At 35.5% G+C, this 27,234-nt stretch overlaps 2 protein-coding genes across 7 annotated transcripts; one reads left to right on the forward strand and one right to left on the reverse strand.

Moving 5' to 3' along the window:
- Nucleotides 1–1,804: 1,804 nt before the first annotated feature.
- Nucleotides 1,805–13,312, reverse strand: si:cabz01074944.1 (SLAM family member 5). 6 transcript variants are annotated; one of them, XM_051898811.1, is made up of 10 exons: nt 13,220–13,312; nt 12,999–13,104; nt 12,423–12,542; nt 12,174–12,286; nt 10,561–10,866; nt 9,106–9,366; nt 6,869–6,988; nt 6,713–6,777; nt 6,435–6,509; nt 1,805–6,146 (listed from the first exon to the last, which is right to left on the reverse strand). In XM_051898811.1, the coding sequence occupies exons 4-10, from the start codon at nt 12,235–12,237 to the stop codon at nt 6,060–6,062; spliced, it is 978 nt and encodes a 325-aa protein (XP_051754771.1). In that variant the 5' UTR covers nt 12,238–12,286; nt 12,423–12,542; nt 12,999–13,104; nt 13,220–13,312; the 3' UTR covers nt 1,805–6,059. The 6 variants fall into 6 exon arrangements, with proteins under 6 accessions (XP_051754771.1, XP_051754772.1, XP_051754769.1 ...); XM_051898812.1 differs by lacking the exon at nt 12,423–12,542 and having other exon boundaries at nt 12,174–12,392; nt 13,220–13,237; XM_051898809.1 differs by lacking the exon at nt 13,220–13,312 and adding an exon at nt 13,190–13,205 and having other exon boundaries at nt 12,174–12,542.
- A 4,474-nt stretch (nt 13,313–17,786) lies between these two features.
- On the forward strand, nt 17,787–25,409 carry LOC127515302 (uncharacterized). Its single transcript, XM_051898822.1, has 3 exons — nt 17,787–19,656; nt 24,495–24,800; nt 24,987–25,409. The coding sequence occupies exons 1-3, from the start codon at nt 19,593–19,595 to the stop codon at nt 25,277–25,279; spliced, it is 663 nt and encodes a 220-aa protein (XP_051754782.1). The 5' UTR covers nt 17,787–19,592; the 3' UTR covers nt 25,280–25,409.
- The last annotated feature ends 1,825 nt before the right edge of the window (nt 25,410–27,234 follow it).

Below are 27,234 nucleotides of genomic sequence, written 5' to 3' on the forward strand. Positions count from 1 at the left end.
GCAATTAAGTGACTAACCTGTAAATGTCTGACAGTGACGTTAATATATGGAGGGGAAGTGACTGACTCTTTGCTGACCGATAGCAAAGGCTACATACTCCTACACTATTAAAAATAAAGTTTCTTTATAGAGTGCAGTAGTGCACATCCACTTTTTCAGTGGTGTTGGTTCCGGAAGGTTAAAGCGTTATAAGCCATGAACCAAACCAACTACTTGCAAAGTGAATCACAACATTATGAACTTTTTGTATTTAAAAATTGGACACAAACACAAAGGTACAAGACTGTGATCTTAATGGCTTTAGTGAGGGAAAGAACTACAATCGCATGAAGCACTGTGAACAGCATAATCAAATGAAAAATGGAGAATTATAAAACTGGTGCTTCAGGGGAACAGGCAGAGTTAGGCTGAATCCCAAATGGCACCCTAAACCCTCATGGTCTTCCTCTGAAACCGCACTTTCGTGACGTAAAGTCGGGTAAAGTCCTCTGCATGGTTCGCAAACTTGCGGGCTCAGCAGATGTGTGCATCGAGGGCGCATAGTGGCCGCAAAGGGGCCGCTCGCGAGCACCCTTCTGAAACCTAAAATGATGAATGGGACACCCTACGGTCTCGTGGACTTAACGGACACGTGCATGCGGCAGCCATTATAAGTCCACAAGACCGAAAATGCATAGAAGTGTGCCATTTGGGATTCAGCATTAGAGCTCTTCTGCCGCATTTTGCTTGTTTTGAGCCTGATTGGTGGAATTTTCTGTGCAGCATCATGGGTAATTGTGATTATTTTAAAAATACACTGAAATAATGCAGCCTAGCGCCTTCAACAGAAGCAAATACTATCGATTAACAACCTTGTAGCCCACAGTAGGGCTGTCTTTTAATGGTGTAATGAGTTTTTACGACCGGAACCGACTGTTGCACTCTATTAGCATTGATGGAACCCTTTCCATTCCTCAAAAGCTGCTTTACAGTGGAAATATGTTCTTTAGATTTTTTTTTTTTTAATGTTAAAAAAAATGGTTCTTTTAAAGGTACTAGTGGTTGAAATGGGTTCTGCAGTCCCAATTCAAAATATTGGAGGGAGTTGTTTTCCCTGCCCCCCGCCTCTGCAGACTCAACACTCGCGCGGGTTGCCAGATTGAGGACACACAACAGGAACAACTGCAATTGACAATGGAAAGCGATGAACCTTACACTGTAAGTTGTTCAGCTAATGTATCTGCGTTTTAAGAGCCTTTTAGATGGATGCCGAGGCTTTTTAGGTCGGGTAGAATCTGTGATCTCTGACCCAATTTGTTTGCTGATTTCCATGGCTGCAATATGCAGTGTTTTCTGCCAAATGGCAACCCCGGGTGTCGGAATACGCGCATTTCAAAGTAGAATAACTGTCTGTAGCATTGATTTTTGGAGAACTTCCTAAATATTTGCAAACATATTATGGTATTTTTATGCTTTAGTACAGTCAAAATTACATACAGCACCGAACTGTTCAATGGAATGTTATTTGAGGAAGCAAAACCGCTTCTTCCAAGGCATCGCTACGAAAACCCCCTATTGGAACCTTATTTTTAAGACTACATTTTAAGCAATTAAGTGACCATTCTGTAAATATCTGACAGTTAATTCTACACTGTATCTTCAATCTGACTCTTTGCTTTGCATCATAGGAGAGCAGGCAGCTGATCGACACTTGAACTAGAATTACATGATAACATGAATCTTTCTCCCAAACCAGGACACACAAAGGATCCTGCTGAGCAGCTAACTGGATCAATTACAAATGCCATGAAATACCATAAAGACATGCAGAAACAATACATATTTATTCTTGTTACAGTGCTGATTCACTTGAATTGTAGAAATGACAACTGTCGAGTGTGACGGTATGATCTGTTATTTTAAGAAAAAAAAAACCGGCAAAAATAAAGCAGTAAGCAGAGTCGCGTAAAAAAAAAAAAAATCATTCACACATCTGTGAGGTTTGATGATTTCAATCATCACTGAACTGTTATTGGTCCATTTTGTCTTTGATCTTAATATCATTGCTTTACTTATGATTTTAATGCCTATCAATAGCTGAAACTAACCAAATTAGAGTATTTATCATATTTAGAAAATGCAGAAAGTCTTTGGTTATGGTGAGCTTGCAACTTTATTATACGAAAGAAAAGTGAATGAAATTCCACTTTAAGTTAAATTAATTAGATATTACATATAATTTGGTAGTAAAACAAATTGTTGCACATTTTATTGGTGCAAATATGGGTAGGGTATGTGTATTTTGTACAACATTTGCAACTGCTTTATCACTTAATTAGAATCACCACTATTTTAAAATTGTGTCATCTGTTAGTTACATAGCAACTACTGAACAGACATTTATTTTAAAATGCAAAGTATTGGAAATAATAAAGCTCTGTAAACTGTGTCCCATCGAGTAATCAAAAGTTCTTGACACTTGTGGTCTTTACGCCTTTCACTAAATATATGCACAATATTAGCTTATAGGCATTATATTTACTTTAACTGATAGTAATGTCTTAATTATTTAATGTTTAAATAAATTTGTCATGAAAACAAATTATGACAGTAACTATGTAAATGATTATATTTCAGAAATATTTTGGAGTAATAATTTTACAATTATATTTAGAAGTTAATGCAAAACCTGCCTTGTGTGCAATTTACATGTTTTTTTATTTATTTATTTTTTTATTTGAGTGTTTATTATTATTATTATTATATCTAAAAATAAATGGCAAATGAATTTAATAGTTTGGGCTCTGTTGTTAATTGTAACCTTTAATATTATAGTAATGTACAAGAAAGTGCTCCCTCTATATAGGCTACTTTACAGCATTAGCTGAGATAGATTTTTTTTTTCTATCCTTAAGAAAATGTTAATTATAACTGAATATATTTAAATAGAGAGACATAATTTGTTCAATAAACCAAGGTTTCATAAAAAAAAATAAAAAAAAGAAAAGAAGAAAAAAGAAGCAATTTTATGTTTAGTTATCTCCCCCTTGCTGTACGGAACTTGTACCAAACCGCGATTTCAATACCGAGGTACGTACCTAACCGTCATGTTTGTGTACAGTTACACCCCTAACACATACCATTCAAAAGTTTGGGATCAACAATATTTTTTGAAATATTGACATATTAAATGGATAAAAAAAAGCATTTATATTGTTGCAAAAGAGTACTAATTCAAATAAAAGCTGTTCTTTTGAACTTTATGTTCATTTAAGAATCCTGAAAAATAAAATGTAGCACGGTTTTCACAAAAATAGGAAGAAGCGCAATTGTTTTCAACATTGATAATAATCAGAAATGTTTCTTGAGCAGCAAATCAGCATTTATGCATTTATTTCGAAAGATTTCTGAAGGATCATGCGACACTAGGGGTGGGCGATATGAGCTAAAATTCATATCACGATATTTTCCACTGTCCAGACGATATCGATATTTTATCGTGATATGAGAAAAAAAAAATTGGAATCACATTTTAGTAGACCTTAGTTATATATATATATATCTTATCTAGAGGGTGGAAATGGAATCTTTAGGCACCTCACAATCCAATCCAATTCCGATTCTAGGAGTCACGATCCGATTCCCAAAGGATTCTTGATACTTTTTTTTTCTTATTAATTAATTTGCTTATTAATTGCTTTTAATTACATATGGAATTATAAGTAGCTTACTTTGGAAATAATTAAAAGTTAAAAAATACAGTAATACACCTGTATGTTAAGAATTTTATATAGGGACATATATAAAGTTTCAAAACAAGCGAGTCGCCTAGTAGGCCTAAATAATAAAGAGGAACAACGAAACATTACAAGCAATAAACAAAGAGTGATTTCAGAACATTTACTTTCAAGAGCTGTGAGTGATTTTTCACTTTCTCAGCTTTACGGTTGTTTGATTATTACTGATGCCATAGCGGGAGGTCTAACAAGCTGCATCCAGACTATGCACAGATCTCTTTTGAAATATAAGAAGTTTCTGTCCTGTCTTTAAGACATACTGTGTTTATATCAATTTCGCGTCATAAAAGCATTTTGAGAAGCAAGTACATTTAAGCACTAGTCGCACACAGCCGCATGGACGCTTCACAAAGCGAACGTGAGAATTTAAAATCGAAAGCAGCCTTCTGTCAGTGAATTTCATATTTTAATATATAAGCCCACAGCATTCCAAACAACATAAATGATGCTTTTGTAGAGCATTAGTAAGGAAAATAGGCCTACCGGCGGGCGAGACCACAAACTGCAACCGTAACATCAAGCGAAGTGCGCGTTTCTCACAGCTCTCTCATACCTTGTGCGTGCAATGAATCCCGCGAATGTAATTTGCTTCAGCTTTTCCGAACTTCAGCAGGACTTAAAGGGTTAGTTCACCCAAAAATGAAAATAATGTCATTAATTACTCACCCTCATGCCGTTCCACACCCGTAAGACCTTCGTTAATCTTCGGAACGCAAAGATCTTACGGGTGTGGAACGACATGAGGGTGAGTAATTAATGACAGAATTTTCATTTTTGGGTGAACTAACCCTTTAATTAAAACGCTCGCTCTGCTCCATGCCATGGACACGCACCAAGCACACGCAGCGTCATTGCGCATCGGTTAAAAACTGAGCTCATAATCAATCCAGAATCGTTGCATCTATGCATCGATTTTTTTTCTCCCACCCCTATTGTCTATATGCATGCTTATTTGTTGCTGTTGTGTTTTTGAGTAGGCAGTTTGTGCTCTATTAATTTGGACTGTTTCAATGCTCTCTGCGTTTGATTACTAATGCCTGTGTAGTGAGGCGTTGGACACGGTAGCGGACAAAAAGTTAAACGTTCAGCCTCGACTCTGTATCGTCATGTTAAAAGTTGTAAAGAGTACAAAATTAAACAAAACAATACAAATGCAAAATTAGAATTCATGAATATTTAAGGGTATCCATGGTATAGCAAAATCCATATCATGGCACAACATCATACCGGTAGTCACTTTCATACCAGTATAGCACCCACCCTTATGCGACACTAGCTCTATGTTTCCAAAATTTTAATACCGTATAAAGCATTTGAGAATAAAGCAGCGTTTCCATCACATGTGTTCAAGCGAACAAAAGTGTCACTTCCTGGGAAAATGGCAAAAAATATCTGTAATAAAAATGTAAGTTTCTGCAATTGGGGAAGAAACTGTGGCTCTTTTTTCCTCTATCATAAATGACTTGCATCTCAGAGCAGCAGAAGAAATGCAATAAATGCTTTCATGTTCTCTTAAGTTCAGATGCTAGGTGTTTGAGAACACAATCGTGTGAGATGCTTCTGGGAGGGAATTAAACCAAATCATTCTAATGACAGACTTTGGCTCAGGCGTTTCAGAATAGCTAAACCAACATTTGAGATGCTGTGTTGCGAATGGTCTTAACGTTGGTTATTCCAGTTATCCAATCACATCATCTGTTCAGGGAAATTCACCTGAGTTTTTTGTTGTGCGTCGAGGGATTTATTTGGTAAGTGTGTTTCCATCGTAGTTTATGTGCACAAAAAAAAGGTGGTTGGAAACATATCTACTGAATACTGGAGTAATGATGCTTTGATCACAGAATGAATTACTTTAACATATATCATTACAATAGAAAAAAATTAAATTTGAATATTTCACAAGTACAGTTTTTACTGTATTGTTAAGCGTGAGAGACTTCTTTCAAAAACAAAAAAAATCATACTGACCCCAAACTTTTGAATGGTAGTGTGTACAGTGTATAATGTAATATCTTGGCCCAGACAGCAACATAGTGTGGCCCAGATCCGGCCCACATCTGGTACATGTGGATTACACATGTGGGCTGGATCTGGGCCGACAATATGTTGCTGTCAGGGGGTGCATTGTGAAATATGCTTTTTACAAAGACAAGTGTCCTTCATACAAAAAGTGTTTCAACATGAAATATTTAACAGTCCATTTAATGCAAGACTATAGGAGAATGGGTAACCAGATCCAGAGATGACAAAACAATACATGAACTGTCTGTCTGTCTGCCTCACTCACAGGACTTCCTGGTAAGGGGAGGAAGTGTTGGCGCTGACCGCAGGGTGACGCTGGTAGTTGATTTTGTCATACAGGGTTTGAGGCTGCAGAGGGAGTAAGAGAGTGACATTACAACAGATTCCAAAGAAATGCTTTGCAACAGTGCGGTCAACTTCTCTAAACATGCAGCAAAGCTCTTTGTGATTACCATATTCGTTTTGTCTACTGTTGGTTTTTGCATGATGCTCTATGCTACTTCAAAGAACAACATGAATCTATTGTGTTGTAAAGCATTTTTTTTCTTTTTTGGCAGTAAATACTATGAACCCATTTTATAAGCAAAAAAGATGACAACAATATTAGATGCATTCATGTTGCATGCAAGTACTCACCAAGTTTTGCGTGCCTTTCATGTCGTCCACCGTTTCATAAATGGTCATCCCGTTTACAACACTTTCAGTTCGTTTCTGTAATATAGGCCTAGATTAAATCTTATTAGCTGCTGAAAGTGTATCCTCATTTCAATGCCATTTCTATGGTTTGTATGCATGTAAAATAGATGTGCCTAGCATGTAGTGTCCTAAAAAGGTAATTTAAAATCATTGTGCACATCCACAGGAACCCGAAAAGGCGGATATCTAAATCATAAGGGCAGAAATGAGATGCTCACCTTTGCAATGCCATCAGTGTTCACGTCTTCATAGACCGTATTACCACCTTCACTTTGTTCTTTCCCTGAAAGTGTGTGAAAACATCTGTGAGACCATGAATAAAATGCTATAAAACTTCTGTTCTGTGCGTGCATGTTCACACTTGATCAACACACCGGTATGCTTCCTCCACCTGCAGCACGCGGCAACGGTTCCACTGAATATGACAACAGCGATGATACCGACGCCTCCTGCGATCAGTAAATACATCTGAAGAAAACCTGCAACACCTAAAACTGTAAGATCAATACCACCAAAATTAAGATTTAACAGTTATTCCTAAGCATCCATGATAAAGAGAGATCATCAGAGATAATTATAAAAAAAAATCTGCAAATAATCTGTGACAGCATTTTCTGCGGTGTTCTCGCTGTAATCACTTTTATATTTTTCCTTTTGGCTTTGATGCTTTCAAAATATCAGATTCAATGTTGAATGTTTCCTAGTGGTCTATATTTTATTTATTTATTTTTAAGTTTAAAATTTTAATCATATAATTGGAACACTTTACACTACGGTCCCATTATTTACTGTCAACTAACAGTCAACAAGAAATACATTTTTGTTACAGTGCTCATTAATATTTGTTAACATTAGTTAAAAACACAACTGTTCATTGTAAGTTCATGTCATCTCAAGTCCATTAAATTAATGTTAACTGATACAACTTTTGATTTTAATAATACAGGCACAGTACATTAATGTAATGTCAGGATTCTCAGGAAGACTTTGGACTCCAATGTCGGTCTGACGTTAAATTTTGGTTGAAAATGAAAATCAGGTTGACATCTAAACCCAATGTCTGTTTGACGTCAAGCTTCAACGTCAGACAGACGTAAAATCTTGGTTGGAATAAACACCACACTGTAGTTAAAAAAAAAAAAAAAAAAACCCAAAAAACTGAATTGCATGGCAGCACATTAACGGAAATAACAAAGACCACCAACTGAAGTAACATGTTTAAAGTGCGAAAAAGAGATGAGCAGAAACCCAAGAACTACAACAGTCTTCTGGCCACAGCCTTAAATGAAATCAACTATAGATAAAAGATGACATTAAATCTCTCAAGATCTCAGCAGAGTATTAAACATCTCCACAAACAGTATTACCAGCTTCACTTATTACTAACCAGTTTGACTTTATTTCTGTCATCAATGCACAAAAGTAACTGAGAATCAATAACTTTAGATGTTGATGTTTTATTGAAAATAATAGTTTGGTATCACCATTATGGTGAACAGTGTTTGCTTTAGTCAGGCTCTTGACCCTTGACTTTTTAATGTTAGTTTTTCTCTGGCTGCTGTAACTGTTTGTTTGTTATGGCAAAATTAAGAGAAAATGCAATCAAATGATACTTGATAAAGATATAATCATCATATAGTGGTCTGATTCACTGATTTCTTTCAGAGTCTAATTTACAGATCAGATTCATTTCACACTATTGATTGTAAGTCTGATTCTACAGCATAAGATCCAGCAGTGTTTTAATCAGATAATCTGAAAATTTAAAAAAAAAAAGACATTGTACACTAAACATGTTTAACCCCTGAGTCTTTTAGAGAAACAGAATCAGTGTATGAATCTCAACAGTGACATGCTCCATACTGAAATGCATTCTGGGAGCAATAGATCAGTTATGTATGATACACCCAGAATGCATTGCAAGCATGTCACAGTTACTGAGATTCAGTATTCTTAATGTTGACTTTTTTTTTTTTTTTTTTTTTATAAATCCTTCAGATTATGATTAAAACAATGCGGGATTACTTTCACAGGACTATTATAATCAATAATATGAAAATAATAATATAACCAAACAGATTCACAGAAACCAGACCACTACATGATTATATCATTAACATCAAGTAGCCAACATCATCTGATCACATTTTCTCTTGCTGTTCTTACCATAACAAACAGTTACAGCAGCCAGAGAAAAACTAATATTCGAAAGTCAAGTTTATAGTCTTTTTTACAGTGTGGCGTTTACTCCAATCAAAAATGCCCAACACTGGAGTTTGATGTAAAGACAACATTAGGTTTTTACATTAAATCAATATGAATTTTCAACCAAAATTTTACATCTGCCCAACAGTGGAGCTTGACGTCAAAATAAACGCCTCATTTAGACGTCAACCTGATTTTCATTTTCAACCAAAATTTGATGTCTGTCCGACGTTGGAGTTCATGTCATAGTTCCTGCTGGGAAGATTAATAAATGCATTTGAAGTTATTTATTTATTGTTATTTCATGTTAACTAATGTAGTTAACTAATGTTAACATATGGAACCTTATTGTGAAGTGTTACCACGACTATACTGATAATTTAAGCTATTCAGTATTTTAACAGACCTGTACCAGATGGCTCTCTGCACTCTACAGTCTTAGTAGTATGCTTGACGCTGATGGTGTTGTTGGCGGTGCAGTTGAGTGTAGCGCTCTCTGCTAGATGGAGGCTGATATTCAGGTTCTGTCCAGTCTTGACCGTATAGCCGCTCCAGCTGTAGGAGGAATTCGGATCGCCGGACGCCTGACACCAAAGATGAAACATGCAGATGTTTTTTGACGACAGCCAGGAATCATTGGACTCAATCTGTACATCTCTGATTAGATCTGTAGGAGAATAATATGCATAAGTTAATTATATTTACATTTTAAAAACAAAGGTTATTTTTTGGCATCATTGGCTCCATGAAGAATTTTTCACATCCATTGAACTTTTTTTTTTTTTTTTTTTTTTTTTAGTGGAAAAAAATTCTTCTCTTCTCCTATGACATCACTGTGAAAATTCACTTTTGGAATCATTATTTTTATGGGTGTAGTTTCCTTCATAAATGAACTATTTAACTTACAGGGTTAGTTCACCCAAAAATGAAAATTCTGTCATTAATTACTCACCCTCATGTCCTTTCAAACCCTTAAGACTTTCGTTCATCTTAGTAACACAAATGAAGATCTATTTGATGAAATCTGAGAGCTTTATGTCTCACAGACAGCTAGCTACGCAACTGACACTTTGATGCTTACAGTTCATAAAAAGATCGTAAAACTATACCATATGAAATTAGTTGTTTAGTCCAAATTTTCTGAAGAAACAAGATCACTTTATATGATGAACAGATTGAATTTAGGCTTTTTTTCCACATATAAACATTGACCAACTCACACATCAGTTGTGGTAAACAGAAGCTCAAGCATGTTTGCTTGACATGCACAAACCAATGGGGTTCATTCTTGTGTGTTACGCAGCACGTTTGAGCTTCAGCAAGAACCAACGAGGTTCATTTTCGTGTTATGCAACACATTTGAGCTTCCGCAAGAGGTTTGTTTTCATGCATCAAGCAGGTTTGGTTGAGCTTCTGTTTATGTTCGCTGGTCAATGTTTATATGTGAGTAAAAGCCTAAATTAAATCCGTTAATCATAAAAAGCGACCAAGTCTCTTCAGAAAATTTGGACTAACCACTCTAACCACTAAATAAGATTTACAGTCTACAGTCTCTTTATGAACTTTTTGAAGCATCAAAGTGCCAGCTGCATAGCTGTCTATGGAGGGACAGAAAGCTCTCAGATTTCATCAAAAAGATCGTCATTTGTGTTTCAAAGATGAACGAAAGTCTTAAGGATTGGGAACGACATAAGGGTAATTAGAACTGTCATTTTTGGGTGTACTATCCATTTAAGGTGAATGACTATGGTCTATGGACTTATTTAACTCAAGTTCTTGAATGTTTGTGTGTGTTGTTTTAGAATTTGCCATTTACATCCTAACAGCATTGATAGGATAAATATCAAGAAATTAAACTCACCATGAACATGTAGGTTTATGAATTTTGTTGGATGTTGAGTAGAGTTTGTTTTTGCAACAATAGAGAAGAGTACAGAATCCTGGAGTTTCAGATCTTTAACTGTTATACTAATATTGTCCGCATTCATCTCTAACCTTTCATAATATTGAGATTTCAGCTTTTTGATCTCATTTTTATCATACTCAGCAATTTCAATATCCTTATATTTCCACTGTACTTCAAGATTTTCTTTTGGGTAATCAGCAATTAAATCCAGCGAGTCTCCGACAGCTTTGTGCACCTCAACAACTTGATCAGTACATGACCCTACAATACACAACAAATAACTTTGGTTACATATTAATAGAAAATCATGTCATATTTTTCACATTCAACATAAGATTCATTAAACACCAGTTTGACAACAACATCATAAGAACCAATGAGAAAAGGAGCAGAGAAAGATGACAAATAAATAAACCATCAAAGGAACCTCACACCATTTGAGTTTAGAGTTTTCTGTCAGCACAGACCATCTCACACTTCTCACTAATTCACTCTTATCTTCTTGAGAACAGCACCACAGCACATGGCTGAAGAATAACTTTATTCCCACCAGATATCTGAATTTCAGACTCTAGTGCATGGCCTGTAATGGTTTGTAACATATATTTGCACAATGACTCCTGATCTGTGTCTGTATTTTCGGCTCATCAACCCCGTGACCATTCGTGCTCTGCAAAGGAAGTGTTTCACACCTCCTCCTCTGCCCACCACACTGCACATTGCTCTTTTATTTTATTTATTTACCCTGCACCACATCACCACAACAGCTGCCTATTGTTTTATAAATGTTGCACGTTTGAAATACTGTTTTTCTTCCATAGCACTAAAACCCTGAAATAACATACTTTTTTAAATCATTGATACTGGTTGCAACAGAATAACGGTCTGTTACATTTGGCCACATTCTCTAAAGATAAGGCTTGAGGTTTCCTGAGCTGAACTTTCCTCTTTTCTCGCAGATGAAACATGGATAAGACTTAAACATAACATGCATGATCATTTGCCTCAAAAATAAAGGTAAAAATACATTTCAATTTAAATATAATCATTTTAAACATGCACTGCATTAAACATATTTAGTTACATATTTAATAAACATATACCCCCAGTTTAACAGACAAAGCTTAAGCTAGTCCTAGACTAAAATTTATGTTTGAGCTGTTTTAACGGAAAGCAACTTGTACTAACATATCTTAAAATATGTCAGTGCCATTGTTTTGTCTCAAGATGCACACCAGTAATGTTTTTTTCAGGGGTAAGTTTATAAAAGTTACTTAAATATCCTAATTGGACTAAGGCCTAATCCTGGCTTAGTCTAAGCCCTGTCTGTGAAACCAGTCCTTAATGTAATTTACTTCAAGTTACTATGTCACACACACACACACACACACACAAACAAACGTATATACAAACTCATAAATATACATCTACATGTAACCAAGATATGTGCCTGTAAATATGGAACCAAGAGCAGTTTTTCAGATGCATATTAATTCCCTATACATAACAAATACAAATAAGGCAGTGTCTTACAACCTTTAACCGAGATATTTTTTTAAGGTACTCACCCTGGAGAAAGAAAACCAGGAGAACTCCTAAAATGGAGAGGCAGGACGGTTGAAAAATGTTCATGTCCGGACGTTTAGACGACAGACTGAGGCTTCTGAGACAGCAGATATCGCTAAACAGAAGAGAGAAAACGACTTCCTCACACCGACTGCTTCGAGTCTCTCAGTTTGTGTACATCTGCCCACTCTTTTATGGCTGTTCTGACACTTAACAAGTGTCTAACACAAATAACAAACACACAAACAGACCTTTGAGAGACGTCTCCTAAAAGATGCGCTTGAGGTTAAGGGGCTTTCTGGTCTCTAATTCGGTTTGCACCTCCCACCATGTTTAGTGCAAGAGCACAACTGTTTCATCAACCATCACTGCTGCAGGACATGAAATGGAGATGAAGCGTTTAGATGCGTGTTACTGTAACTTAAGTGATCAAAAGTACTGGCACCTCAACAGGGAGCGAAAGTGAAGTGAAATTCCAGTCGGAATAAGGAAGTCAACTTAAAAAAAAAGAGACTTAATGTCAAAGGTGATTAGCGTCCCTGTATATCTGTTTGCGTATACAGCAAGCTTGCTTATGTGTCAGTGAAATAATAATATTAGTTTGCACATGACTAGATACATCAAGCTGGTAAACCACAAATTAACCTTAACCACACCATTAACCACAGACAACTTGTCATTTCTCAGCGTCTTTTCCAAACGAGAATACAAAATGTACATTTGTTCAATGCATAGCCAAGACGCAAACTTTGTTGTTTACACATCAGAATAAATAATTTTAGGCAGTGTAGGATATTACAGAGTAAAACAGAGGAAGTGAAACTCACATCGACAGAGGTTTTAGTTCTAATGGAAAGTATTACTCAGATGATGGTCAGCAGAAGAGCTGGGCCTTGCCAGGAAAACTTACGGAAACGGTTTCAGCACAAAAACCTGAAAAGACATTACAACACACTGAGCAGTTTATTCTGACTTTCCATTAAGGCTTTTGTTCGTAAGAATTAAAAACTACTAATACTTAAGGAAAGAAGAAGCCAAAAGCGTGCACCTGATGTGGCCACTGCGCCACCATGTGATTTGATAATGTACAACATCATTCAGCAGTTAGCAGCAGTCTCCAAGTAGGGCTCGCTGCAGCCTGAGGTGGACATCCAACTCCGCCCACATCTATCTTGACGTCAAAAGCCACGCCCGTAATGGGAAGTTCGGATCATTTTACTGACTCGGATCTTTGAATCTCGTTCATCCAAATGAACGAGTCTTTTTCAAATAATTTCGTTAATTTCAGCAGAATATAATCAAAATGTTACATGATAATGGCCAATTTCCCATCACATCAACTTATGCGACGTTTATCACATTTAAAATAATAATAAAAAAAACTGCAATGCAAGGACAAATAATGAGAAACAGCAACAATTAATTCATTACTTTACTGGGTCTGTTAGTTCAGTTTAGCAGTCTGTTAGTTTACCTCACCATCCTTCTGCGTACCCCCTCTCTTCCACTTAGATTGCAGTCACACCTTTACCATTAAGGGGCAATATTTGCCCCCTAAATTGATTTTCCAGTGCATATCTTTACCTTTATGAATAACTTTATAAAATAATGTTTTAAATAAAAATAGAGAAATATGCAATGATGGTAAAACGAAGTGATACTTTTAAATATTAAACTAAAACCGCCAGTAGGTGGCAGCAGGTCACTGTTTTTATGAATGAGTCATCGAGTCATTTATTCAGTAACGAAGCGAGTGGTTGTAATGAATCGTTGACTCTCACGATTCGTTCAAAGCCGCAGATTTGTTCGTGAAAAACCGACGTGTGTTGTAGTTCTGCTGTGGTTTTGTTAGTACTATTATTTCGTTGCAAAATAGAGTAGATACTGACAGTACCGTGTTTAAAATGTACGTTTTGTTTTTTGACCTGTTGTATAATAATGTCATGTTTGCAGTCGTGGATATTTGGGAACATTCTTGCTCGTTATCAACATTAAATACAAGAACTCACACAAGGTATGTTTTTGTATCGAAGAAAGTTTGAGTCTTAAATCGATATCAATCCACTATCTGTGTCTATATTTGTTCTTCGTGTGAGTATGTCCTAAATCCCCACTTTTTCAAAGATGCATTGTCGAGAACGGCAGTAGCCTAACTTAGCGCGATTTAAGGCAGCAGACTGCACGCAATCTATGCGTGCTGCTTCTGTGAACGCAGTCATTTTTGACTGCAAAATTTTGGCATTTATGGCATTTTGCCAGTTAGAAATACATGATCGGTTTTAATATTATTTTAAGGTAGGGTATAATTAAATGAACTACTCAGCATTTTGTTCGCGCACCCCCTTTTGTCACCTCACGTAGGCTACCGTACAGGTACAGGTACCCCAGTTTGGGAACCACTGGTGTAGGGAAGAGGATAGAATGAAATACAATCAAATAAAATCAGTATCAACAAAATCCATCTTTGTATTTACACTTACGGTTTAATGCAGCTCAGATGCGGCATGAATGGATTTACACTGCAATTGCATAATCAGTGGATAGGGTGTAATGTATTACTAAAAGTAAAGTAAGGGATTACTCTTAAATTCTCTGTAATATAATTACAGTTAATTCTGAAGTGATTCCATTAAAAACTGTATAGACTATGCAACAATTCTATATAAAACAATAGAGGATTTAACATCAAAATTTTACATCTTATGGTAAAGTGTAATGTAACCTCCCTTTAAACGCTTTGGTCAGTTCAAGAATAATTTATGCAATTTTATATTATTTATTTGAAAGAATTAAAAGAGCAGTTTCATGTCTATCCTTATATTGTCCAACTGGTACTTTAGAAAGTAATTAGTAATAAATAATGGAATAGTTTTTAATTAGTAAAGTAACCTAATTACAATGTTGAAGACGCAATTAGTAGATAGTAATTAATTACTATTTTTTTTAAAGAATAATTTAACCAGCACTGTGCATAAATTGTTAGGAGATTAATGTTTTAAATATAACAGCTTAAATGTAGAAATATGAATTGATTGAAAAAAGGCTACTAAAACCGCCAGGTGGCAAGCCACTGTATTAATGAGTGAGTTAAATCCTTCAATCCTGTTCAAAGTGCTAATTTATTTAACTTGAATGGACAGCCTAATTTAATCATTTACTCATCTGATTCTTTATGTTCTTTCTTTGATAGAGCAAAAACAGAATGTGTCGAAAGTTACCTGTTGTTTATTGAACTGTTATATTAATGTCACATTTGTGACAGTGCAGACATTGTCCAGCTCCTGTGTCAGCATCACGCATGCGTCTTGGTGCTCACGTGAACTGTATTGGCCAATACTGAGTCGGCGTTCTGACATAAAACCTGGAAGCACCCCTGCAAACAAGCCTGCACTGGCACTTTACGGTTTTATGTCAGAACGCCGACTCAGTATTGGCCAATACAGTTCACGTGAGCACCAAGACGCATGCGTGATGCTGACACAGGAGCTGGACAATAATGAGCCAGGCTTTTTTTTTTTTTTTTGCTGTTTCTGCACAGTCACAAACTTAGGGCTAGCGTAAGGGCCCCAACAGGCTGCCAGCGCAGGGCCCCTGAGAATTTGCTCATTGGCAAAACGTTGGCCCCTTAGCGCTGGCCCTGCATGGGCAGCCCTCACTTAGCCCCCAGGAAGCCCTCACTAGGCCCACACAGAGCCCGCACTATTAATCTACAACAATAAATCTGGCAGCACAGGGTGCCAAACGTTTACCATTAATGAAAATAACGGTTAAAGATCGTTAAAAAAAGAAATGGTCTGCCAAACAAAAACTGTAAACAACACTTTGTCTGAATAACACCATAGTTAATAACTTCTTGATCATCATTCTTCAGAATATCTGATTGTCACAAAAGTGCTGGATGTCACTCTGTAATCACATGGTCATTAGCTCAATATTTAAATGTATTACTGATAAAGCCCACTTCTGATCAGTGATTAGATTTCAGATGTGATCATTGAGTCAGACCAATTCATGATGATGTCACCTGATTTTATTATGTGAAAAATATCTCCCTAAGTGTTTTCTGAACAGACCGTTAAACAGCCAAAGAAAGAAGGAAAAACTGATCACTATGATGGTGACTTCAAATGTTTCTTCCTCTGTCTTTCCTTCATCGACCTTACTCATTTACATTAGTAGCCATATGCATAAAACTTCTCATAAATGCTCTTAAGAATAGTGACTTATGAGTCAAATTTTATTAGCAAAAAGTAAGACTTGTCTAAGAATAGAAGCTTTTTATAAAGAAGCTAAAAGCAACTTCCAGCAAAGTCTAAGACAGACTCTTAAATGCTGACTAAGATCACAAGTGTTGTGGAATAAGAACAACAGTGATGAATAGACAAAATGGCCACCCTCAACCACTGATTTAACCAATAGTGAGTCTGCAAAAGTATGATGTAATAGCATCATATGATAACATTCATTCATGACTTATTACAGCACATAAAATATTATTTTAGTAACATTTTAAAGGTGAATAGCTATTTGATGAAAGAAATGAGAAGGCCATTTTCTGTATTTATGAATATTCTTGCAGAATGTTGTCCTGTAAACAATGTACATATTGAAAACTACAAAGTCTAAATGTAAATGTATGCATCGTGTCAAAAAGGTGCGATATCACAAAAACAAAGCAAAAAACAAACAAACAAAAACAAACGTGAATAATACACTGTGTAAAAGGCCTATTTCAAGCAAAGTAAAGTTTTTATATTACATTTTTATTATTTGTAGAATTATTATAAGCACTTAGAACTTGTAATAAAGTTGCTCTTTCTTTCTTTGTTAATTGAAATGGCAACTTTGAAATATTTTATTTTACAGACATAGCCTAAATAAAAGATTACTTATGAGCTGTGGTTAAATATCTCTTCAGCACATTAAACAGCAGATGGAAACTCTCAAAGCGCGACATGAAGCTTTTAGATGCATGTTACTGTAAGTGATCAAAAGTACTGGCACCTCATCAGGGAACAAAAGTGAAGTCAAAGGTCAAAGTCAAAGGTGCTTACCGTTCCTGTATCTGTTTGTGTAAACAAAGCTTAATTTGCTTATGTGTCAGTGAAAGAATAATATTACTTTGCACATGGGGAGCTGGTGAACTACAAAGTAACCTTAACCACACCATTGCATGCCAGAGACAACTACTTGTGCCATTTTCTCAGCATCTTTATCTTTTCCAAAAGAAAAGGTATACATAATGTACATTTTGTTCAATGTATGCAAAGACACATCCTTTGTTGTTTACACGTCAGAATCAGTTATTTTAGGCTGTGCCGGACATTGCAGTGCAACTGAACAAAGGAAGTGAAACTCACATCAAGTTTAGTTCTAATAGAAAGTATTACTCAGATGGTCAGCAGAAGAGTTAGCAGAAGAAGTCCTGTCAGGAAAAAGGTTTCAGCACAAAAACCTTAAAAGCCATGGCAACACACTGAGCAGTTCATTCTATCCAGGCTTTTGTTCATAAGAATTGAATATTACCAATACTTAGGTAAAATAGAAAGAAGAAGAAGAAGAAGAAAGCGTGCACCTGATGTGGCCACTGCGCCATCTTGTGATTTGATAATGTGCAACAGCTAACAACTAACTGGTGTGTGGTACTTTTGTAGATACCAGCACACTTGGGGTTAAAGGAAATGAAATGGAATGTAAAATAGCAAAGGAAGTTGCTAAAAGTAATCACATTGATTTTACAATTAGCATCAGCAGGGCAGAAACCAAGAGCATTATTAAACAGAGATTGAAGGAAAGATTGCAAAGGCAATGGGAAAAAACAAGAAAAGGGCAATGGTTTCACAGGATTTAAAGGAAAGTGGGAGAAATGAGGTACACAGGAAGGAATAAGAGAGACGAGATAATATCGCGGCTTATAGGTTTGGATACACTGGACTTAAAGGTGCTCTAAGCGATGTCACGCGTTGGCCAAAACATTTTTTGTCACATACAGCAAACATGTCCTCACTATCCGCTAGCTGCCTGTCCCCTGAACACACTGTAAAAAAACGCGGTCTCTGTAGTCGCCCCAAGCTCCAAAAACGGCAATAAAAACAAAGTGGTGCAGCCTGGACCACAAAACATAAAAAACATGCTCCAGCCAATAACCGACAAGAATGATTTTAAATGCGCGTTCATGACTGTTTCAGGAAGCACGGAGGGGAGGGGGAGGAGGAGAAAGAATCATTAAACAGAGATTGAAGGAAAGATTGCAAAGGCAATGGGCTAGCATCTAGCTAGCCTCTGTTTCGTTTGACAACACTTCGAACGTCAACAGAAAGTTACTCCGCCCAGGATCGCTAAGAGCACCTTTAACGGAACACTGTTCAAAATAGGTAAACATAACACAGGGAATAGGTTGTTTGCACATGACGTCATTGCAGCAGCGCGAATGAGCCTGGAGGGCAAGGAGTGATTTTTCTATATAGGAATCCTATCAAAAACTCAAACTTTTTTGCGTCGTTTATGGTTGCTCAAATCGTTAAAATCGAGAACCCAGAAGGTGTTTATATCGTTTACATAACATACCGTTTTGTATAAATTATTTCATTTTTTAACTTTAAAAGTTGTCGCCTTTTATAGCGTTTTGCGTCTGCTGATACTGAAATGAATATGGATACCTGCTTACCTTTTGTTTTTGACTTGGTTAAATGTTCACATTCTTCATGCTATCGTTTGCAGACACAATTTTTTCACAATTTAACAAATAACTTTTGATTATTTAAAAAGTTTTATTAAAGGAGATTTTCAAATAATGATTTTTGGCACAATGGTGCCCCCCTCTCGTGAAGCGGCCCTATGGATTGCGTACTGGATACCCCAAACCCTGGGGGAGTAATAACAATCAACAAAACAAGAGACAGGCTGTCAGGGCTGGTTGCCAACGAAGAGAGGATGCAAGATCTAGTTGAGCAGCAAAGGTTTATTGACAATAACTATAACACAAAACACTCAGGAGCAGGAAAAAAACAACAACAACTAAACATTGATGAGGACAGACAAGGGAGTGCAGGAGGACTGAGTCTTTAAAGGGAGTGCTGATGAGGATGTGCAGGTGCAGGGAATCCATGTGATGAGCTGACTGGGTGTAGGTGTGGAATCAGAGGGATGCTGGGAAATGGAGTCCGGGGGAGGTGAGACAGACGGTGACTGACACAGGCAAAGTAATAGGCCTATATATATGGGCTGTTGTTATGTTGTCTTCCTCTTTAAATGTCTCTTGTGTTGTTATTTGTCTTACACAATTGTTAGTGTCAGAACAGCCATAGAGCTGTGGACAAAAGTGCACCAACTGAGAGACACAAATAACTGCGTGAGAATTAAGGACGTCCCTTTCTCTCTTCAGTCACAGAAGCCTCAGTCTGTTGTCTAAACGTCTGGACATGAACATCTTTCAAGAGTCCTGCCGCTTCATTTTAGGTGTTCTCCTGGTTTTCTTTCTCCAGGGTGAGTACCTTGAGAAACATCTCAGTTAAAGTCTCAACAGGCTGTAAAATATTTATTTTTTAAAAAATGTTTTTTTTATTTTTTTTTATACATATAAACCTATGCATATACATATATGAAACCAAGATTCATATTTGGAACCAAGAAGAGTTTTCGGATGCATGTTAATTCCCTATATACATCAATGGGAATTAACATGCATCTGAAAATCTCCTCTTGGTTCCAAATATACATCTTAGTTGAATGTATATGCATAGGTCTATATGCGTCATATGACATAGTACCTTTAAATAAATGAAATATGTAAATATGTTTCTGTTTATTAAATAGGCCTGTGTGACTAAATTTTTAATGGAATGCTTTTTTTTTTTTTTTTTGATTTTATTTACTTTTTTAAACTTTATTTAGAGGCAAATGATCATGCATGTTGTCTTTAAATCTTATCAGTGTTTCATCTGTGAGAAAAGAGAAAAGCTCAGCTCAGGAAACCTCAAGCCTTTAGAGAATTTGGCCAATTGCAACAGACTGTTATTCTGTTGCAACCACCCTCAAACACAAGTAAGAGCACCCTCAATTGATACTGTAATAATGTATTGGCAAAACAGACTGGTAAATGCTCCAGTGCATATTTGTGTTTGCGCTCTGGAAAACATCAAATGTATTTGTATCTATAATGGCCAATCAAAGGTGTTTAAGTTAACTAAACTTAAACACCGCTCAAAACAGTTTTATTCAGTGGTAATGCAGGCTCGCAAAACCTTTCATTAACAAACAAAGTGTAGACACGATGAAAGTAAGAGATTTATTGTGCATTGTTGGCAGCTTCATTGATTAAAAAGGAAAATTGTGAGATTGCGATGAACAGGAAAAGTGAATCTACCTTTTAGTTCTTGTAAAGGGAGCTTGTTTGTAAAAGGAAGTGGTCTTGGCTCGCTTTTGAGGTTACATCCTACACTGCAAAAACAGATATGTTAAAAATGACACATGTTGAGAGTGTGCTCAGGGACTACACGTTGTGTCAAATTTAACACAGTAGATGTGCGATCCATCTTAACACACAAATTGTGTAAGGTAATTTTAACACACAAATGTGTCATTTAAACACAATAAGTGTAACTGAAAATTATCATTGCTAATTAATGTTCATACAACAATATTAAGCATTACCATCCATTTGTAATTCTACAAAATTGAAATAAAACAGACAAGATGTAAAAATGTTATTAATTTAATTTATAGTCAAATTTTGTCAGGGTAGAGAAAAATGCATTCACAGAGGCACAACAAAATGCTCTAAATCTCAATTTCATAAACTTAATTTAGATGATTAGATGACACAAATGCTTTGTAATGCTATTATCTACAATACAGTATACATTAAAGTGTTACCAACAACTACACCTTGATTGATTGACACAATCATACACAGTCAAGACTAGCAAATAACATTTCTCATAACATAAGATCAACTTATAAAATGTCAGATACAAGATAAAACTTTCCAAATCAGACAAATAAACAATTTTAAATCTGTCATAACAGTCAATTTTCAAAATCTATGGAATGCTGGTTTTCTTCATGAGACAAATGCATTTGTAATGCACTAGCCATTAAAGGGTTAGTTCACCCAAAAATGAAAATTCTGTAATTTATTACTCACCCTTATGTCGTTCCACACCCGTGAGACCTTCGTTAATCTTCGGAACACAAATTAAGATATTTTGTTGAAATCCGTTGGCTCTGTGAGGCCTGCATGGGAGCAATGACATTTCCTCTTTGCTTCAGAAGGCCTTTATTAACCCATTGGAGCCGTATGGATTACTTTTATTATGGATGGATGCATCCAATTTTTTTTTTTTGCTTCAAAATGTGGCCTCCCATTCACAACCATTATAAATCTTGGAGGACTAAGGATATTTTTCAATATATCTTCGATTGTGTTCGTCTGAAAGAAGACAGTCATATACAGGATGGCTTTAGGGTGAGTAAATCATGGGATAATTTTCATTTTTGGGTAAGCTAACCCTTTAAGTGGACTGATGTAGTGTTGTAGTCAAGACCACCAAAACCGAGACCAAGTCAAGACCAAGACCAGGGCCCATATGTATAAAACTTCTCAGAAATGCTCTTAAGAATAGTCTTAAGTTTTGACTTAAGTGTCAAAAAAGTCTTAGTAAAGAGTATAGGACTTTTTTAAGAGTAAGAGACTTTTATAAAGAAGCTAAAAGCAACTTTTAGTAAAGTATAAGACTGATTCTTAAGTGTTGTGAACTAAGGTCTACAATGATGTCAACTCAAAATGGCTGCCCTCAACCTCGGAATCAGCCAATAGTGAGCCTGCAAGGGTGAAGTCACAGCAGCACAACACCAATAATTTAATGTTATTATATAAAAAAAAAAATCATTTAAAAAGACACTGAAACGTTTGAATATTTTAATTTATTTTTAAAAATAGCTATATGTCCAGCCATATGAAAATTGACATCTTCAACCTTCAACCTTAATTCAAATATTTTTTAAAATGTGTTAAAAGATGTAAGCATATTGTGTAGCTGTGCTTGTCAATTGTTTCATGTGTGATAATGAAATGAAATTTCAAATTATTTTTGGCCAGGCTGTTATGCAAAGAAATTATGAACACATGCAAAAACAAGAGAGAACCATTGAAATATTCTTTTCAATCACCAAAAAAGGTAATTACTATTTCATTTCTACCGTTAGAGCATTGATTTGTAGAGTAGGAAAAGTTGTTACATTTAAAGTTATAAAAAGTTTATTCAAAGTCATTAAATGTATTAAAATGCATTAAACATATTAATTATTGTTTAAGTAATATTTATTAAATGTATTACATTTATATAAAGTTTTTACATTTCTTATTAGGTCAGTTACAAAAAGAATTGACAATCAAGTTCATATAATTTTATCAACTCCATGTCATCATTTAACTCCAATACATCATATCTTCATTGGAAAGCATGTCTCCTCTTCTTTGCTGCTATCTTGTTACTCCTAGGAGACCTCTCCTGCTCTCCTAAATAATTTAGGAGCTAAGACCTAGTCTTGACATTTAGGAACCTTTATGAATCATATTTATTCTTAAGTCTAGGAATAAAAGTAAAATTACATCATTCTTAGAATTTCGACACACTTAAGACTAAAATTTTACTCTGAGCGGCTTTATACGTACGGGCCCAGACTAGCACTCCTCAAATTCATCTGAAAGATCCACATTTACTGCCTAAGAAATGTCTTATTTTTAATCAATAATTACAATTAGAATAATAAGACACTATATAGAGCAGTTACCAATCAATTGAAATCACTAACAACAAAGTTCATCTTTACACTGCAGATGTGGAACAGAAGTTGCATCTGAATTGGTACAATTTACAAATGCATAAATAAATGTTAAGATTAATGTTTTAAAAATTTAATTTTGTTTATTGAACATTTGTAAAAAAAAAAAAAAAAATCACGTTTGCAATTGTGCTCATATTTGTGAAAACAGCCCTCTTTCTTGTGATATTGCTTAACTGCTAATTATATCATGTTATAATATAAATATCAAGATCTTATACAAGTACTTTTTTTGCAATCATATCTTGAATTTTGTGGGCATTTGCATTAATTTGGGTGACATTTTTGACACGATCCCTTGTTGATTTCTGACCTGGCACAATAGTAACAAAATAAATGAAATTAGAAATAAGTTATTGATTGGATTTGAAGCAGGAAGTTTTACATCCAATCAAATTAATGATGCTAACAAAGAAATCAGACAATGCAATGGCAAATTAGCGATATCCCCGCAGTTGTGGTCTTGACCAGTCTTGAAATAAAATGCTGAGTCCTTTTAGTCTGAGACCAAGACAAGACCAAGACCTTCAAAAAATGGTCTTAAGACCAGTCCTGAGACCAAGACTGGTCTCGAGTACTACAACACTAGACTGACGGCCAATTGCATATACTGCGAAGTTTCGGAAGTGACATTTACATATAAATGCTGGATTCACTTTGCACGGGACAGAAAATTACATGTTAAAATAGTAATGGATTAAAGCAATGTAAGGCAGAATAATAGATTAATAGAAAATATTTGTAGCAAAATATATATTTTTTTTCTAATTGGTAAAAGTGTTGACTTGTAAATATCTCACTGTACACTAGTGGAGCCGTTTGCTTTGCCTACGTCTGCACTTTATTAGAGCACCTTCGGTAATTTCAGAAGCACCCTCAGTGATTTCATTCTGGAACCAGGCCTGCTGCAACCAACATTGGTCAAAGACATGTGGGTTTGAAGTTCACTTCTCATTCAGTGCTATGGAATAATTTTTTTTTTTTTTTCAAACATGCAACAAGCTGTTGAGGTGATGTGGTGGAGAGTTAATAATTAAAATTAAAATGGCAAGAGTGCATTGTGGTGAAGGAGAGCACAGATGGACACAGGGTGATGAGAATAATAATACAGTGATGAGAAAATACAGACACAGATCAGGAGTCATTGTGCAAATATACATTATAAACCATTACAGGCCATAAAATTCAGATATCTGGTGGGAATAAAGTTATTCTTCAGCCTGACTGTGTGGTGCCATCCTCAAGAAGATAAGAGTGAATTAGTAAGAAGTGAGATGGTCTGTGGTGATAAACTCACAACTCAAATGCTGTGAGGTTCTTTTGATGCTTTATTTATTTGTCACCCTTATCTGTTCCCTTTTTCTCATTGGTTCTGCTGATGTTGTCGTCAAAATGGTGTTTAATGAATCTTATGTTGAATGTGAAAAATAAGACATTTTCTATTAATATGTAACCAAATTATTTGTTGTGTATTGTAGGGTCATGTACTGATCAAGTTGTTGAGGTGCACAAAGCTGTCGGAGACTCGCTGGATTTAATTGCTGGTTACCCAAAAGAAAATCTTGAAGTACAGTGGAAATATAAGGATATTGAAATTGCTGAGTATGATAAAAATGAGATCAAAAAACTGAAATCTCAATATTATGAAAGGTTAGAGATGAATGCGGACAATATTAGTATAACAGTTAAAGATCTGAAACTCCAGGATTCTGGACTCTTCTCTATTGTTGCAAAAACAAACTCTACTCAACATCCATCAAAATTCATAAACCTACATGTTCATGGTGAGTTTAATTTCTTGATATTTATCCTCCTGTCAATGCTGTTAGAATGTAAATGACAAATTCTAAAACAACACACAATCAAGAACTGGAGTTAAATAAATCTATAGTCGTTCACATTAAGTTAAATAGTTCCTTTATGAAGAAAACATGTTAATATAGATATTAACTTTTGCATATTGTATACAGATCTCATCAGAGATGTACAGATTGAGTCCAATGATTCCTGGCTGTCGTCAAAAAACATCTGCATGTTTCATCTTTGGTGTCAGGCATCCGGCGATCCGAATCCCTCCTACAGCTGGAGCGGCGATCCGGTCAAGACTGGACCAAACCTGAATATCAGCCTCCATCTAGCAGAGAGCGCTACACTCAACTGCACCGCCAACAACACCGTCAGCGTCAAGCATACTACTAAGACTGTAGAGTGTAGAGGGGAACATGAGTATTCAAGGTTCTGTGTAAGAATGCTGAATTCTTAAATTGTCTAAGGATTATATAATGTTATATTTTAAAATAAAGACCACTAAGAAACATTGCCCTAAAATGTTGCAGAAAATCCCTAAAATCACTTGCAGAATCTGTGAAAATGTTAATAATTTTAACAAAATAAGGGAGATAACACAAAATGCATGTTATTTTTTTAGTACTGTCCTGAGTAAGATATTTCACATAAAAGATGTTTACATATAATCCACAAGACAAAACAAAAAAATAGCTGAATTTATTAAAATAACCCCATTCATAAGTATGTGAACCATGGATTCTTAATACTGTGTGTGGTTACCTGGATGATCTGTTTTTTTTGTTTTGTGATGGTTGTTCATGAGTCCCTTGTTTGTTCTGAGCAGTTAAACTGAGCTCTGTTCTTCAGAAAAAATCTCCTGGTCCTGCAGATTCTTCAGTTTTCCAGCACTTTTTGCATATTTGAACCCTTTCCAGCAGTGACTGAATAATTTTGAGATCCGTCTTTTCACACTGAGGACAACTGAGGGACTCAAACACAACTATTAAAAAAGGTTCAAACATTCACTGATGCTCCAGAAAAAAACATGATGCATTAATAGATGGGGGGTGAAAACATTTGGAATTTGAAGATCAAGGTAAATTGTACTTAATTTGTCTTCCGGGAAACATGCAAATATTTTCTGTTGCTTCCGAAGGGCAGTATGAAAAAAAATAATATTCAAGCAAAATAAGAAAAATTTGGACCTCTTCATCTTGTTCAAAAGTTTTCACCCCCCGACTCTTAATGCATCGTGTTTCCTTCTGGAGCATCAGTGAATGTTTGAACCTTTTTTAATATTTCTGTTTGAGTCCCTCAGTTGTCCTCCATGTGAAAAGATGGATCTCAAAATCATTCAGTCACTGTTGTAAAGGGTTCAAATATGCAAAAGATGCTGGAAAACTGAAGAATCTGCAGGACCTGGAGATTTTTTCTGAAGAACAGAGCTCAGTTTAACTGCTCAGAATAAACAAGGGACTCATGAACAACCATCACACAACAAAAAAAACAGTCGTAGATCATCAGGTAACCACACACAGTATTAAGAATCAATGGTTCATAAACTTTTGAACTGGGTCATTTTAATAAATTCTGCTATTTTTTTGTCTTATGGATTATATGTAAACATCTTTTATGTAAAATATCTTACTCAGGACAGTACTAAATAAAAAATAACATGCATTTTGTATGATCTCTCTTATTTTGTTAAAATTTTACACATTTTCACAGATTCTGCAAGTGGTTCACATACTTTTTCTTGCAACTGTATATACACTGCCCTCCAAAAGTTTGGAAACGCCCTAGAAAAGTGGGGTTTTGGACAATATTGGCATGAATCCTTTTTAATTTGTGATAATTTGCACTGATAAGGGACAACACAAACTACGAAAACATATTTTATTACATAAACATACATAGAACAAACATAGAACATAATTTAAGTTTTTTTTTCTTTCGATTCATCAAAATATCCACCATTAGCAGCTATCTGACCTAACTGGGTTCTAATTGGTTCATTGTATTCTAAACTCAATTGGCAATCAATTGTTGAAGCTATTAAGGTGTGCTGACCCAAAAATCTTTTACAAACCTGGGCCAAGTTTAAAGTAACCAGTAACCAGGCATTACAGCTGGCAAAGGGGCATGTCTGACTTTGACATGTATATATTGCCATATGTAATCAAAATGAAAATTATTATTGTTGGTCTTCAATGATAATGTCAAGTTACTTTAATGTATTTGCACCAAAAAACGATAAGGATTTATGCTGATATCGTCCAAAACCACACTTAGCCAGGGGTGTTTCCAAACTTTTGCAGGGCAATATATATATTATATATATATATATATATATATATATATATATAAATTTTTTTTTGTTGCAAGTTTTGCATGCAGATTTTTAAAGTAAATTTCACATAGGCCTATGGA

This window comes from Ctenopharyngodon idella, chromosome 7 (genome assembly GCF_019924925.1).
Source record: "Ctenopharyngodon idella isolate HZGC_01 chromosome 7, HZGC01, whole genome shotgun sequence".
NCBI classification, from domain to species: Eukaryota; Metazoa; Chordata; class Actinopteri; order Cypriniformes; family Xenocyprididae; genus Ctenopharyngodon; species Ctenopharyngodon idella.

Bases quoted from the DNA above. Each gene is read 5' to 3' on its own strand.
- si:cabz01074944.1 (XM_051898811.1), bottom strand. From the start codon at position 12,237: ATGAACATTTTTCAACCGTCCTGCCTCTCCATTTTAGGAGTTCTCCTG. The intron at 6,989-9,105 runs GTCTGTTAAAAT...TTGATCTTACAG, and splicing joins CAGAGAGCCATCTGGTACAG to TTTTAGGTGTTGCAGGTTTT. The intron at 6,778-6,868 runs GTGTGTTGATCA...ACACACTTTCAG, and splicing joins CAGGTGGAGGAAGCATACCG to GGAAAGAACAAAGTGAAGGT.
- LOC127515302 (XM_051898822.1), top strand. From the start codon at position 19,593: ATGAACATCTTTCAAGAGTCCTGCCGCTTCATTTTAGGTGTTCTCCTG. The intron at 19,657-24,494 runs GTGAGTACCTTG...TGTGTATTGTAG, and splicing joins CCTGGTTTTCTTTCTCCAGG to GGTCATGTACTGATCAAGTT. The intron at 24,801-24,986 runs GTGAGTTTAATT...TATTGTATACAG, and splicing joins CATAAACCTACATGTTCATG to ATCTCATCAGAGATGTACAG.